Source organism: Pseudonaja textilis, chromosome 2 (genome assembly GCF_049901715.1).
Source record: "Pseudonaja textilis isolate UNSWEBS1 chromosome 2, rPseTex1.2, whole genome shotgun sequence".
NCBI lineage: Eukaryota > Metazoa > Chordata > Lepidosauria > Squamata > Elapidae > Pseudonaja > Pseudonaja textilis.
Window position 1 is genome coordinate 28370076 of NC_141991.1, and position 13195 is coordinate 28383270.

Here is a 13195-nt window from a genome sequence, read left to right on the forward strand (position 1 = left end):
AATTTTCAATGACCTGCCTGAGAGCAAAAGTCTGGTCTGAAAATTCCTCTTTTGCACAGAACTTTGGTGCTTTTCTCACTATCCCTTCTTCTACTATTTTAATCAGAATTAATTTAATTAAATCGGAATTTAATCAGAATTAAGAGCTGTGGTGGCACAGTGGTATTGCAGGCAAAATCTGCCCACTGCCAGGAGTTTGATCCTGACTGACTCAAGGTTGACTCAGGTTTCCATCCTTCTCAGGTTGGTAAAATGAGGACCCAGATTGTTGGGGGCAATAACTTAGAGGGCTGTAAAACATAAAAAATTCCCTTCTCACCCTATGGGTGGTCTGGATCTTCCTCAATCTTCTTCTATCAAAGGCTGCGAGTTCAAGTCTTCTAAGCAGTATCTTTGTTCTTCCTAGCACTGCACTCTTCTGGACAGAGAGCTCTAGTGCTACTCCTGGGAACTGTTTGAGCCACTTTCCCAGTTTAGGATTTCCATCCCAAGAGGTCCTACTACCACTGGAACCAGTTTGACCTTTATTTTCCACATCCTAATTCATCTTTGAAGACCTGGTACTTCTCCAGTTTCTCATATTCTTTCTTCCTGATGATCTGCATTATCTGCACTTTGGGTCCTGTCTAGTTGCTAGATCCGTACTACTACAGACTTGGTATTTAGTGCCTGCTCTTCTGCTACTATGAGCACTGCCGCAGTGCTTTTAGTCCAGTCCTTTCCAACTACTGGTAAGAGATAGATATATCCTCATGAGATGAGGTTAGCGCCTACCCTTCTGATTTTCCAGAAAAGACCAGGTTCTTCCAATTAGGGTGGATATCTAAGAATAAGATTCAGTCTTGGGGATGGCTGGCAACTTGAAGCTACTTCCCCTGTTTTGTCCATTTTTACCCTTTAGGTTATATTTTTTAATCTCTGAATTCCACTTTTACCTTATAAATTTTAACTTTGTTCCTAACTCCGTTTTTAATCTGTATTTTCATTAATGTGTTTATATTGTTTTATTACGTCATAGTAAGCCACCCAGTCGAGATGGGCAGTGTAGAAATTTAATAAACAAATAAACAAAATGTATATGTACAATATACGTATATGTGTAAGTGTACTGTAGATGTACATGTACTGTACATGTAGATAGATAGATAGATAGATAGATAGATAGATAGATAGATGGATGGATGGATGGATGGATGGATGGATGGATGGATGGATGGATGGACGGTCAGTCAGTCAGTCAGTAAATTTAGCACATTTTGCTATCCAGTTTCTTCCTAGACAGTTTTAGGTGTGGGCTGCATTTTCTCTACCAACTCTTACTCTGTCTGAGGAAAGAAGTTTTGCTTTAGCAATTCTTTCAGTAGTGAAGAGGATAGAGAGACCCTGGTGAGTGATGTGTGTATTTTTGAGCCTATTCAATTAAAACGTGGACAGAGAATATGAATGTCCTTCTTGGCACCATACGGTCAACCTTCCAGTGGTCTGTAGTCTGCCAAGTTACCCACACTTCAATTAAAGCACAAGGAAAGACATAAGGTGGGAACCTCTCCAGTAATAGTACCACTTAGTGCAGTTCTGCCCTTGAGAAATTGTTGGATAGTTTCCCATCTGCTGAAATAAGCATCTACTCAATTTTCCTGATCTTAAATGTGATGGAGAATTTGTATCTAACGCTAGAATATTTTTCCCCTCCTGTGAGGCAGATTTCCCATTAGCAATTTTTGTAACCTATTTTGAACTGTAAAAGATAAGAAGAAAAAGAAAGAAAAACTCTCAGAATACCATTTAGAAAAAGGCAGTATTTTTTGTCATTCCCCCAGGAAATAAAGGAAGTACTTTCCAGAGAACTACTGTATTGTCTTCCTTATAAGACCCCTAAGTCAAATATAAGGAAATGACCACATAAATTATTTTTACATTTAGGAAATATTTAAAAGCTATTAGTACCTGAGAAACCTTTTATTTCTCATGAACCTGTATTCAGCTCTTGGCCAACAAGACTTTAGCTGAACTATTATGAATGAGCCTTTAAGGTATTTCTGCATTTGCAATTTTCTTCTTTAGTTAGAATAATATAATAACAGAGTTGGAAGGGACCTTGGAGGTCTTCTAGTCCAACCCCCTGATTAGGCAGCAAACCCTACACCATTTCAGACAAATGATTGTCCAATCTCTTCTTAAAAATGTTCAGTGTTGGAGCATTCATAACTTCTGGAGGCAAGTTGTTCCACTGATTAATTATTCTAACTGTCAGGAAATTTCTTCTTAGTTCTCCTTGATTAGTTTTCCATTAGTTAATCAACCTTTGCTGGTAAGAAGCCATGTGCAAAATATAATTTGTTCTGGGGCTGCTGTAAACACAGAGTGTCTTCCTGCAAGCTTCCAAGTGACAATGAGATTATTTCTTTGCCTCGGGTTTGGCTGGCATCTGTGACTGATGAAGTCACCCTACACAAAAGGACATCAGCAGGCAAGTCCCAGTGATGAAGCTGACAAAAGCCACTGCTCCTCCCCACTGCCCTGTGCCTTTGGAGTAAACCACTCTCCAACAGAAAGGTCAATGAAAAGGACCTCATGGTCTGTATGTATTGTGCTTCCCAGATATCTTTAAGGTCAGTAGTTACCAGCACAGCAGTCTCCGCTTGGATGATGACTGAGAAACTGAATAATGAGATCTGGTTCTTCTCGAGAAGCAAACAACATTTGCGGTTCTCCAAGTAAATATTCAATCAAGTAGAGGAAATCAAGCAATTCCAAAAGAAAGAAAGAAAGAATGAAAGAATGAAAGAAAGAAAGAAAGAAAGAAAGAAAGAAAGAAAGAAAGAAAGAAGGAAGGAAGGAAGGAAGGAAGGAAGGAAGGAAGGAAGGAAGGAAGGAAGGAAGGAAGGAAGGAAGGAAGGAAGGCCCTAATCCCCCTCTCTCTCTGCCCGTACTGACAATGAAAGACTTGAAAGGGGGGAAAAGAAAGACAAAGAAGAAAAATGTCCAAAGTTTGCTGGGATCCTTCCAACTACCTTTGCCTTGTTGAGGTCTGAGATCTGTTGCTTCAATCTTCCAAGGGCTGCTGATGAACTGTGCCAGATTCCGTGTTTCTTTCCAACTGTTCTGAATCTCCTGTATCTGATCTCAAAGAAGGGAGCAGATTCAGCTGGAAGAGAGAAACCAGAATGGCATAGTCCAGCAGCAACCCTTGGAAGAACAATAAAAGCCTGTTGAGAGGTACCATTCTCTCTCCAATATGCTCTGTCCTCTCACATGATCTAATAGGATGAAATTGGCACACCTCAGCACGATGGTTCCTGGTTGCATTAATGCTTCTACTCGTCCCTTCCCATTACACATCTGGAGAGTTCCTACTTGGGAAAGGCTGATTAGATATTATCTACTATCTGTACAGCTCAACACCTACGGCTGTCCAATTCTTCAGATTTGATTTGAAAGACGGGCTTCAGAACGTGCAGTAATGTGGATGCCCTTCCAGTCTGTGACTCATTAAAGCAGTCATATCCACTTCCAGAAACTGCACAATCCTGGAAACTTCCTTGAATGAATCACAGGCAGGTGTTGTGCTCATGTTCCAAAGCACCTCTTCCAAGCTAAATCCTACTGCGTGTCTCCATCATTTTCTATATATCCTTATATACTGAATGCTAGCACAATTGCTGAAATATGGAACAGAAGCTCTTGAGTTCAACATTTACGGCTGCCATAAAATTCTCTCCAACACGAGGAAATTAACAATATACTTTATAGGTAGCAATTACTCAAAACAGCATGTAAAGCATTTTCACCAAATTTAAGGTTCATTACTTACCAGTTTTAAATCAAGATTATAAAAATACATTCTAAATATTATTTATACGGACATATAGGTCTAGTTTTCATTAGCACTTACTAAACCTCCGGCTTTCTTTTTCTCAGAATGATGCAAGAAACCATGACAACTATACCGTCATATTATGCTATTTACCACCTCTGATTGCACCCTTCCTCTCACATCACTTGACTTTAACAGTGCTATACATCAGGGGTGTCAAACTCAAGACCCGGAGTCCAGATCCAGCCCGCTGGGTGTTTAGATCTGGCCTGCGGAACTGCCCTGGAAACAGTGAAGGACTGGCACACGGTGCCTCTACCAGCGAAAATAGAACCCGGGGAGACTGCGCATCGCCCACCTGGACTCCATTTTGGGCAGCGACAGTCTTCTGCAGTCCTCTGCCAGTGAGAGGATTGTTTTCTCCAGTAAGAGGGCTGCAGGAGGCCATCATGGCTGAAAACAGAGCCTTGACGAGTGACGTAGAGCTGGCCACGCCCCCCAGGCATGCCCCCACCAGCCCCGCAAGGTCAAACACAACCCTGATGCAGCCCTCAATGAAATTAAGTTTGACATCCCTGCTATGCATAGTCACGTATTATGTCCATTATATTTTATTTTTATTTTAGTAACAAGATGCGGTTGCGGTTTAGTGGTCAACATTAACATGAAGCCCAAATGTTTCATATGGATTTTTTTTTATAGCTTACAGGTTGATACAATAAGTAATAATCTTACATATTAGTCTAAGCAATGGGTGGAAACTGATCAAGAAGAGAAGCAACTTAGAACTAAGGAGAAATTTCCTGACAGTTAGAACAATACAGTATATGAAGAACGGTTGCTGGAATTGGGTATGTCTAGTTTAATCAAAAGAAGGACTAGGGGAGACATGATAGCAGTGTTCTGATATCTCAGGGGCTGCCACAAAGATCAGAGAGTCAAGCTATTCTCCAAAGCACTTGAGGGCAGGACAAGAAGCAGTGGATGGAAACTAATCAAGGAGAGAAGCAACCTAGAACTAGGGAGAAATTTCCTGACAGAACAATTAATCAGTGGAACGACTTGCCTCCAGAAGTTGTGAATGTTCCAACACTGGAAGTTTTTAAGAAGAGATTGGATAACCATTTGTCTGAAGTGGTGTAGGGTTTGCTGCCTAAGCAGGGGGTTGGACTAGAAGACCTCCAAGTTCCCTTCCAACTGTTATTCTACTCTACTCTACTCTATTCTAAACTGAACATATAAAACACAGCTGATGCAGCCTTCATACTTTTATTTATTTTAGTCTAATGACTAAAGAAATCAATCACATTAAGTTGCATAATCCCATAACTGTTCGGTTTCTTAGCTCTAGTTTTGGGGGGACGGAATCTGATATTGTTCCTTATGTCTACTGTCAGAAAGGCCTCGCCACAAGAAGACTCAAGCAGGACATGTTTGGTGATGGACAGAGGGTGGAAGGAACTCTGGATGGCAGCTAAAGTTTTCTCTGTTTTGACTGTGTTCTCAAGCAATTTATAGAAATTGAATAAATAAACACATAAATCATCAAATAAAATTATATCAACTCATAACTTCTCAGGCCCATGTTCCTGAAGAAAGTTTTCCTCTCTCTCAGCCACTTCCTGAGGCACTATAAAGTGAACACCATATTACCATATTTTTCATAGAAGGAGACTAAGTGCTCATTTCCAGATTCAACGATAATGAAATATAGGTAGCCCTTGACTTACAGTTCATTGAGTGACCATTTGAAGTTTCCACGGCCCTGAGAAAAGTAACTAATTACCCTTTTCTTTACACTTATGACAGTTGCAGCATCCCCCTGGTCACATGATCAAAATTTGGACGCTCAGCAACTGGCTCCTATTTATGACGGTTGCAGTGTCCTGGGGTCATGTGGTCATCTTTTGTGACCTTCTGACAAGCAAAGTCAATGGGGAAATCAGGTTCACTTAAAAATCGTGTTACTAACTTAACAACTGCAGTGATTCACATAATAACTGTGGCAAGAAAGGTCATAAAATGGGACAAAACTCACTTAGCAACATACATTTTGGACTCAATTGTGGACGTAAGTTGAGGACTACCTATACAAGGAATATAAGCTACATGTAATGAGAGATGAAAGAGGCTGAACTTCATCCCAGGAGATCTCTATTCAGTACTGGCATGGTGGTCTGGCAATCTGGTTTACTATTTTTAAAGTAAAGAAACATCCCATACAATCAGTTCTTCATGTTGGATCTTAGTTCTCATGAACAGAGTAGTATTCTTAAAGAGTTATTTTACCAGTTCAGATGGAAGGCCTGAGAAAATATAAACAGAAGGTACCTGAAATGTCACAGGTCTGCTTGTTCCTTGGTGAGAGTGTTGGTGGTACACTGTGTCGGTAGACAATATGTGGCTTTTTATTCTCTTCTTCATATTCTTGTTGGTCAGGTGATATGAGCGGCTCTACAAAGTATTCTCCATCATGAGACCTAAATGTGCCTAACTGAGAAGGAATGAGAGACACATCACATAACTTTCAATGGAGCTGTGCTTAAAAAAAAGATAATAAAAAAAGAAAGACACCAAAGTTTAAGGGAGATTTATAAATCTTCTGCTGAGAACTATAGACGTTTCTTTGGCCAACAAGGTTTTTTTTTCCCTGGTTTTGCTTTATATGTTTTATCATTCCTAAGCTTCCTGCAGGTCAGCCCTTTTTGAGGCCAAGGTAAAGGCTATGCTCCAAAAAAAAAGTTGGGGGATGAAGCCACAAAATTATTTTTACTTCCTCATGAAAATTAAACCAAGTACATTCAAGTTGATATAATTGCTTCCATACGTGTAATAATTTCCCCCTTGGATGACAACAAAATTATAATTTAGTAGCTACTCCAGGAAGGCTCTCACACTTGCCTACCCAAGTAGAAAACTTGTCTAGCTGTGGATTCTTGAATGTACACTCAGTTGCCAACCTGAGTTGACCTTTACTTAAAACAGGTTGCAGTGGTTGGTCAACTTGGTAAGTGCAGGTTTGGTTAGCACTTGCAATGGTACTGGAGACTGCCAGAGAGCTATATTATCAGCCTGGGAAGTTGAAGATCTCAACTGGAAGAATGCAATGAATGGCAAACCACTTTTGTACTGCGGGTACAAAACTTAGCTCAATGGCTCTGTCCGTGAAGTCACCAGCACAATTTAAAGGAGACACAATGTTTTTCTAATGCCAGCTTGCCCAGCAATAAGGCCTTCCAGTCACTGCCACCATCCTGCAGAATGGGAGAACATACCATAGCCAAGTCGCCATGGCCAACTCACTGTCTCACTGCGGGACAACTCACTGTGGCCAACTCACTGGGAGAACTCACTGCAGGACTTTTCAACCGTTCAATTTAATTATTTAAAGTAATTACAAAATTATTTTAATTTTTGTCATTCCCATTTCATTTTGTCCCATTCTGTTCTATGATTTCCTCAATATTAGTTGTAACTCTTGTCCTACGGTGAGTCGTCCCATGGTGAGTTGGGCATGTAGAGTTATCCCATAGTGAATTGGCTGTGGTGTGTCGGCTGCAGTAAGTTGGCTATGGCAAGTTGTTGTAGACCAAGGGCCTTCAAAGTTGGCAAGTTTAAGACTTATGGACTTCAACTCCCAGAATTCCTGAGCTAAGATGACCAGAGAAGGAATTCTGGGAGTTGAAGTCCACAAGTCTTAAAGCTGTAAACTTTGAAGACCCCTGTTGTAGAGCCACAATACCCTGTAGTATGGTCAACAAATCTAGAGCGTAGCATTTGGAGAATGGCTGGCATAATTTATGAAACAGTTTTAAACTATTTTAGACAGGGGTGTCAAACCTGATTGCATCGTGAGTCATACCATGACATATAATGCCATATCACGACGTATCAGGATGTTTTTTGCCTTTCCGGAGCTGGGGTGGTCGTGGCCTGTGCAAGCCATATCCCACCCGCGGGCCGCCAGTTCGACAGGCTTAGTATACTAGTTTCAGGACTCCCTATCAGATTCAGATTCCTTGATTAATTTATCTCTTTAAATTTTGGGAGCCTTATTAATACCACAGTGACGCAACCAGAGAAATCAACAACCAAAAGGGACATTTTCCCAGGAAGTATGCTTTTAGTCAGCCAGCCTTGTCTTCAACCTGCCTCCCAAATTAGTTGCTCATCCAATTTCTTGGAAAGGAAAGAGTTTGGTCTCATGGTTAAAGCACCAGGTGGGAAACCAGGAGACTGTGAGTTCTAGTTCTGCCTTACCCATGAAAGCTGGCTGGGAGACATTGGGCCAGTCATTCTCTCTTAGTCCAACCCACCTCATTGTTGTGGGGAAAATAGGAGGAGGAATGAGTATTACCTATGTTCACCACCTTGAATTATAAAATTATAAAAATAATATAAGAGAAAAATAAATAAATAAAGTGGAAATTGACCTGGAAACCCAAGCTGAGGCAATATAATTGTAACTGACCCCTTCACATTTTTCAGCAGGCCAGTATCTCACCAACACAAGTTCAGGACTGTATGTAACAAAAACAAAAATACAAAAAAAACCCAGACTATGGGGGAAAGGGATTATTTTAATGTACAGATAGCTCTGCAAATTAAAGAGTTTCCTTGATAAAATAAGAGAAGTCTTTTTAAAAAACCCTGCTCCTTCTACCCTAATAAAAAATTGAAAAGATCCATTGGGTCTTTCTCTACAAAATTCAGAAACACTGCTCTAAACATCCTATAAATGCAGGAAGGCACTGTCTGCCACACAGTACACACGAAAGGCAGATGCTACACAACAGAGCCTTACCTCCCCCGCATTGCAGGGGTAACTTCCAAGTTACCCCGGGGGGGAGGGCTCCTCTTGCCATCTGCCACAATTCATTTTGGACCTCTCTCTGGACAACCTTCTCTTCTTTCCACCTTAAGTCTCCACAAACAAGCCTGGCCTCCCTTAAGGTTGACCTTCCATGAAAGCAAATGCCAAATCTTGCAGTGCCTTATCTACCAGGAAGTGGCTGTGTACTGTTTCCCTCCTCAGCTTCAACCCTGCTTGCCTGGAGGGCTGGGAAAAACACACTCCCACCAGGTCCGCTGATTCCCTTGGGAGAACTCTGGGGCGGTATCGGCCCTCCTCCTTCTCCTCTGCCCCACCCGCCAAACACCAGAGCATTACAACAACAACAACAACAACAAGCCCAGAAAGTGATCACCACGGTACAAACTGGAGGAAGTCAAGATGGTTTGGGGGTGGTGGTGATGGAGAATTGGGGGCTCCCCATTCCTTCAGCCCCTTCCTGTTTGATGAAGGGCACTGCCAACTGGACAGTTCGGCCTGGCTGGTAAGTATAGCTAAACTCAGCTGCTTGCATCCTTTTTTTAGAATACTGAAGAAGGAAAGAAGAGCCTAGCTCCCTCACCCCTCACCCCAATTATATTTGCAGAACAGATCTAGAAAATCAGAGGAAACCAAACCCCTACTCCTTCACCACAGACAGCTACCAAACTATGATTTCTCCCCCCAACTCCACAAAAAACTTTGAGCTGCTAAGAGCACAAGTTTTCCAGCGGAAGGGGAGTAAAATCAAATTACTGATTTGGTGCTTTGAAAGCCTCTCCTTTACTCTCCCCCTCAACTGCTTTACTTCTAAACGGTTTCCATGTTACAGGGGTGGTGGGAATGGTTCCTCTCGGTCCAAATGTAGGCATGCTGACAATTTGTTGCCTTTTTCAAATCCCAGTTCCATTAAACGGGAGCAACTGGTTCTTAGCATTGGCACTCAAATCTGCGTGGAGTATACTTTCTGTCCCTAGAGGGAGCGAGGGAGAAGGAATCAATTACGCAGTTTCTGTTTGCTTCCTTCCACCTTAAACGCCTCTCGGGCCTCCAAGTGCCACCCTTGTTTGCGGTTCAGACTCAAAAGCTCCTCACCAACCCACTCAGCGGCCCCTTCTTCCCAAAAGCCACCTGGGGTAAACCCCACCTCCTCGCTTTCACTCCCCTGGCAAACATCAGTCTCCTTGATGTTAAGATGTTGAAAGTCTTCAGGGACGCAGCTGTTGCCAAGTGCACAAAACAAGGCTCCCAAACTACCTGTCTGGGATGACCCTTAAGAGAGAAAGTATAGAAATGGTTCACGACTACTTGCATGTTGCTGGCACCTCCCAGGATTCCCCTCCTTTCTTCTCCTCCTCCCATCAATCAAACTGAGAGCTCCTTAAAAGCAAAGCCTTTGACTCTTGAGGTTTTGCCATACACTCCAGTAATGATTTCTTAAGTTTTCTGCCACTAGATAGAAGTTATTTATAATCTAAAAGAAAGAAAGTGGCTGGGCAGGGGGCAAGGAACCAGGAAAAGAAAGGCACCCTGTTGTAGTGTTGATCAGCACAACTCTGAAGAAAGTTTTGCTGTGCTTTTAAGTTTTGTTGCAATCAAAACCAAGAAAGCAGTGGAGAAGACAAGAAAGAAAAGAGGTTTTAAAAAAACACAGAATGTGCTTCCCACTCTCCTAGCAAGATCCAAAGCTGGGAATGGAGGTTTTTCCTTAATTTTGATTGGCATCCTGTAAATAAAACTCTGAATTCAGCAAGACGATTATACACACTTACCATCCCAGAGCACAGGCTTATGACTGCTGTATGTTGGGGCTCCGTGTTGACATGTCCTTTATAGAAACAGTGCTTAATATCACTTTCCTCCTCGGTGTAAAAGTTAGTTTGGTTAACCTCGGGTTGTCCAAGGAAGCTGACCGTGAAAAGAGGGGCAATAAATCCCGAATGGGCCGTAAGGTTGAAAATGAAGTGCTGCCCAAAGGCTTGCAGTCTATAATGCACTTGGGTGGTACTGAAAGAAGAGGAGGCGATGGGAGGAGAGGGAGCATCCAAGATCCAAGGCTCAGCTTCGGAAGGAAGGCTCCGTTTCCTTCTCTCAAAGTGCACCTTTGCAGGCAATGGTTCTCCAAGCTCATTCACACGGGTCGGGACAACAATCTCGTACTCTCTCAGCGTCTCCAGCAGTTTGGCTGTGAAAAGTTGACATAGGTGCCCATGAATGCATAAGGGGGTGTGGGTGTGCGCGTGCGCATGCGCAAACTATTTAACAATACTTTTTTTACAGCTCTGGTCCAACAAGGAGAGATTAATTTAGTCAGCCACGAAGGAATATTCTTGTCAGAACCGATTAGAAAGCCCTTCTAAAACTTTAGCACCCAAATCAAACTCCTTCCTTTTACCCACCCAACTCAAGTTCTGCAATATTGCCAAAGTTGACCGGTCTCTGCGTCTGGTCCCATAGGTGAAAAGCTGGCAAGCAAAGGATGCTGAATTCATTTTTAGTCTTTATGTAACCAAGCTCAGTAACTGTGAGCAGCACACCCAATCAGCAGCATTTGCAGCATAAAAAGAAACTCAGTTAGGACCTGCAAATACTACTTCCAAAACAGTCCCATTGCAGCATTACAGGTAGGAATACAATAATTGTTCGCTATTAACATACCATAAACTCATCATGTAGGAAATAAGTATTTTCATTTAATAAAAAAATAGCTTTGCAAGAAGCTTCTCAGGCTCCCAGAGAATACTGTCACCAAAAAAGTCAAAGTATTGCCAGGAGGCACAGTTTAAAACTTGTGCCCCCTGGCAATATTTTGACTTAAAAAAAAACACAACCACCTTATTAGCTTTAATGCAAAAGGCCAAAGTGTCAAGAGATGAACAGATATGCTTGCAAGTTATGCATGGTGAACGGGTGGGGTTTTCTTTTTTTTCCTTTCCCCCGTTTTCGGGGTGGCAAGAGGACACTCGGTGACTCCCTGATCGGTGCTTTCTAGGACATGCACGAAAAGAGCCACCATGAATAAAATTAGCATACATTTGTAGGCGGAGCTGCTGGAGAGAACTTCAACGGGCTTAACACCGCTTTCTGAGCTTTTGCCGTTTTTTCTTCCCCTGCGGCAATGTAGAGGAGGGGGAAGAGAGAGAGAGAGAAACGAGTTGGGGGGACAAGAACAACAAAAAAAACCCCAACAACAACCTGACCTCACACAAAGTAACGCCGAAGTCGCCGGCTCTCTTTCCGACAACTCTGCGCGCCTGCTCTTGCGACTTTTTCTCCAAGTCCTGCCAAGCATCTTACCTTGTCGGAGATGCCTCCCTTGCTTTCTGGCTGCTGCTGCTGCTGCTGCTGCTGCGCCGGCTCTATTCAAGAAGTCTTGCAGGAGTAGCGTGCTTAATCCTACCGCCCATAACACCAGCTGCATGGTGGTTTGTGCCGCTTCGTTGCAGCGATCGAGCTTTCCACCCCCCTTGGCACCCCCCCCAAAGTCCTCCCTTCTAGTTGCTTGGGGAGGGGGGGCGGAGAGGGGAGGAGAGGTGGTTTATTGTCAAAACTCCCGAGATCTTTTCTCCCTTCCTCCTCCTCCTCCTCCTCCTTCCCCCACAACGCTTTCCCCGACTTCACTTTTATTAAACTTGAGGATCGCGCTCATCTAATTGGGTTTCTCGGGATTCGGCTGTGGCGAGAACTGTCCGCCCTGGAGCCAGTCGATCGAGAGGAGAAAAAGGAGTCGAGCTCGGGAGAGGATAAACACCAGCATCGTGCTTTTAGCGAGAGGGGCTGGGTGGAGGGGACGGAGGAGAGAGAGAGAGAGGGAGAGGAAGGAAAAAAAAATCAGCCCCACTAAGCTGCGGCTCCCCTTTTTCGCCCTCCGCCTCCTCCTCCCCCCCCACCCACCCACCCCGTTTCTCGGCCGCACTTCAGGGTCCTTGGGATTCCCGAGGAGGCGGGATCCGAGAGTTCCCGCCTCCCGGGAAGGAGGGGACAAAAGGCGGGAGAAGGTGGGGAAGGCGAGCGCTCCTGCCTGCCGCTCGGCCGGACGGGTTGCTGTTTGGTGGCGCGGAGGCCGCGGCGTTTTGGGGCTTGGGAAGTTCATGCCCTTACCTTCGGTGGCGGGGAGGCCAAGGCCAAGCCACTGCAGCATCCCTTCTCCCTCTTACAATTTTCCTTCAGGGGGGGATCCTTTCCCCACATAATGTCCGGGCACGCTGGCAGGGAAGGCACCGGCCCGAAAGGACAGCGCGTCACTTTTTGCGCGTGTGTGCAAAAGAGCTCCCTTCTTCGCTTTTCCCGTTAGGATTTTGCCTCCCGAAACCCGCCTGGGTTTGTGCTCTGAACCTCTCTTAAGGTTAGCCGCTGATCGGCCAAGCTTGCCTCAATTTATCATCCCGTTTGATAAAAATTAACCCGGGACCATCGAGTATCTTAGTAATATTTTCTGGAAAGTGCAGGGGTTTTTCATATATATGTATATGTGTGTGTGTGTGTGTGTGTGTGAATACACATACACACACCTCTTTTTTTCCCTGCAAGTTTATTTAGGCATGAAC

The 13195-nt window shown here is 43.6% G+C and overlaps 1 protein-coding gene and 1 long non-coding RNA gene across 6 annotated transcripts in view; one reads left to right on the top strand and one right to left on the bottom strand.

Annotated features, from left to right (window-relative positions):
- The window catches only part of ADAMTS9 (ADAM metallopeptidase with thrombospondin type 1 motif 9), a 153105-nt gene extending 140554 nt beyond the window's left edge, over nucleotides 1–12551 (bottom strand). For 4 of the 5 annotated variants that reach the window (XM_026721947.2, XM_087923609.1, XM_087923612.1 and 1 more), the window contains exons 1-3: nucleotides 11946–12551; nucleotides 10421–10833; nucleotides 6149–6311 (exon numbers count right to left, since the gene is read on the bottom strand). In XM_026721947.2, coding sequence (XP_026577732.2) covers nucleotides 6149–6311; nucleotides 10421–10833; nucleotides 11946–12069 — 700 coding nt within the window. In that variant the 5' untranslated portion in view covers nucleotides 12070–12551. Of the gene's footprint in view, nucleotides 1–3014; nucleotides 3148–6148; nucleotides 6312–10420; nucleotides 10834–11945 lie in introns of those variants that run through there. The other variant, XM_087923611.1, reaches the window with a different exon arrangement.
- The window catches only part of LOC148126815 (uncharacterized), a 33976-nt gene continuing 29597 nt past the window's right edge, over nucleotides 8817–13195 (top strand). Inside the window, exon 1 of the long non-coding RNA XR_015741593.1 lies at nucleotides 8817–9153. This is a non-coding gene — a long non-coding RNA (uncharacterized LOC148126815). The remainder of the gene's footprint in view (nucleotides 9154–13195) is intronic.